We start from the raw sequence: 2268 nt of genomic DNA, 5'->3' as shown, positions 1-2268 counted from the left end.
TGGGGGCTCTAGGGGCGAGAGGGGCATCAGGGCTGGAGCCCCCCCTCAACCCACCCTCCCACCAAACATGTTACCTGCTGACGGTGAAAACTCTCTCAGCCTATTCTGGGGGGGGGCTCCCAACACAGTCCTCTTCCTGCCCTGTATCCCAACATCCCTCCTGAACAAACTGAGCTCTTCACCTAACAACCATCTCTGGCCTCAACCCCCCTCCATTTCTACTTTCCATTACTCTTCTATTGCCCTTTCTCCTCCTTCAAAGAGGGTCCTTGTCTGACCCGCTCACTGTCCTCTCCCTGACCTTCAACACCCGCCCCATCCCCGACACCTACAAGAAGCCCACGTTCCTTTAACTCCTCTTTCCAATGTCCTAATGGGCTTCCTTGGTGGCTCAGATGGTAAATAATCCATCTGCAACGTGGGAGACCTGGGTTCAATCCTGGGTTGGGAAGATCCCTGGAGGAGGGCATGGCAACCCACTCCAGTACTCTTGCCTGGTGAATCCCCATGGACAGAGGAGCCTGGCGGGCTACAGTCCAGGGGATCACAAAGAGTCAGACGTGACTGATTGACTAGGCACTCAGGCAGACATGCCACTCTGGTCCTCATCTTTCCCCGGTCTTCGCAGACCCCCAGTGTCATAGGGCAGTTCTGCAACCCAACTGCATTGCTTAGTGTCCCCCCACCACAATGGCCAGGAGGCCTCTCTGGTCCCATCAAACCCCCCTCCTGGCTCCCTAGCCTAGTCCCTACAAATCTTCTGGCCCTGCCCTGCCCCCCCAGTCTGCAAATACCATTCTCCATCCCAGCACCTCTGCTCTTGTCCGTGAATGTCTCTCCCTGTGCCAACAGCCCCTTGGCTCCTTCCTTATTGCCACTCAGCTCCCCAACAGTCCTCCTGCCACACCAGCATCCCTCCCTGAGACTCCAGTGAGGATTCTGAGCCCCTGAAACAGGCTCCCACAGAGTCCATTGTAGTCCAGAATTACCTTTGCTGTTTTGGGGTCCCAGTCTGGTGCTTACTTCCCATTTGTTAATGTCCCTCCTGATTCCTGGGCCATCCCCTCTGTATACCTGTTCCTTATCTGCTCAGAGATCTCATCCTCCTCTATCCAAGCTCTCCCCTTTCCTTTCCTTTCCTCAGCCTGCTCTTCGGAATTGCCAATGCCCTCTCCTTCCTGTTAAATACCCATGATATTTGAAACATCCTCACTCACCCAGCCCAACGCCTTGAGATCTCCTGACTCTTCAAACTGCTTTTGATCCATCCCTGGATCCTTAGCCGTGAGCCTTCCTGACCCTTCCAAGGCCTTCTCTTTCCATGATGCTCTCTCCCATTACAGCTGATCCAGACGCTCTGCATAGAACTTGCCAGTCTTTCCCATCTCTTCCCTGATGCTTTCCTTTAGTCTCTCACTGTCTTACTCCCCATTTCCCACCTTCCAGAAGACGTCACCATTCCATAAGACTCCTCTGAGCACCTAAGCTTCATTCACTGCTCCAAACACCCTCCCCCAAACCTCAACTCTTTCATCCCCAATGCCCCTATCAAAGCCCCTGAAATTTTGTCCGACATGCCCTCTCAGGACTAAATGCCGTTCAGACATGACTGTACCCCTAGCCTTTCCTGATGCCCCACACCCCACGATCTGACTAGTCGTTGGTAATGCATGTTTCTTTAACCAACCCTCCCCAAGTCTCTGTCTGCTCCCCCAGACCCTCTTCTGTCCTCTGTCATACATCTCTAACCCCTAGAGGTCTTCGCACATCCCATGTCCCCTCATCAGTTTTAAAAGCTCTCTCCGACCCTGTCACCCACCTGTCCCCATCACTTATAACCTATGCTGACCAGTGTGTAACCTACACCATCAGACCTGTGCCCTGAATCTTGGGGAATCCCTGGCCTGCCCCCACAGACCTCCTTCCCAGCTCTCACCAGGTGTGCCGCTGCTGCTGGCGCTGGGGAGCCCCGGGAGCGGGGGTGGCCCGGGGACTGCAGCCTCTGCAGCTAAGGGGGGCCCATCTGGAGTGGAGACGTCCTTAGGCCCGGCCAGTGGCGGGTCATCGAGAGCAGAGATGGCTGAGGAGATGCTCTCCTGGAGGTCCCGGTTCTTGGCAACAGAGTCTTCCTCGTCAGAGGAGAAGGAGGGCAGGGTCTCCAGGTTCCGCTTCAGCTCCTCGTCCAGCCGCTTACAGGGTGAAGGGCAGCCAAGCCCCAGCCCCTCGCTCTCGGCGGCCTCCAGCGCCCCCCCCAGCCCGAAGGCGCTG

General features: G+C 56.0%; 1 protein-coding gene across 1 annotated transcript in view; it reads right to left on the bottom strand.

The window, feature by feature from the left end:
• PRR12 (proline rich 12) overlaps window positions 1-2268 on the bottom strand; it is a gene marked incomplete at its 5' end in the record, with an annotated part of 28234 nt that overhangs the window by 18797 nt on the left and 7169 nt on the right. Inside the window, one exon of the mRNA XM_010849710.1 lies at window positions 1875-2265. Within this exon, the coding sequence (XP_010848012.1) occupies window positions 1875-2265 (391 nt within the window). The remainder of the gene's footprint in view (window positions 1-1874; window positions 2266-2268) is intronic.

The sequence above is a fragment of the Bison bison genome, unplaced genomic scaffold (genome assembly GCF_000754665.1).
Source record: "Bison bison bison isolate TAMUID 2011002044 unplaced genomic scaffold, Bison_UMD1.0 scf7180017864285, whole genome shotgun sequence".
Classification (NCBI taxonomy): domain Eukaryota; kingdom Metazoa; phylum Chordata; class Mammalia; order Artiodactyla; family Bovidae; genus Bison; species Bison bison.
Note: the sequence above shows the minus strand (reverse complement) of the source record. Positions and strands in the feature narration are given on the sequence as shown.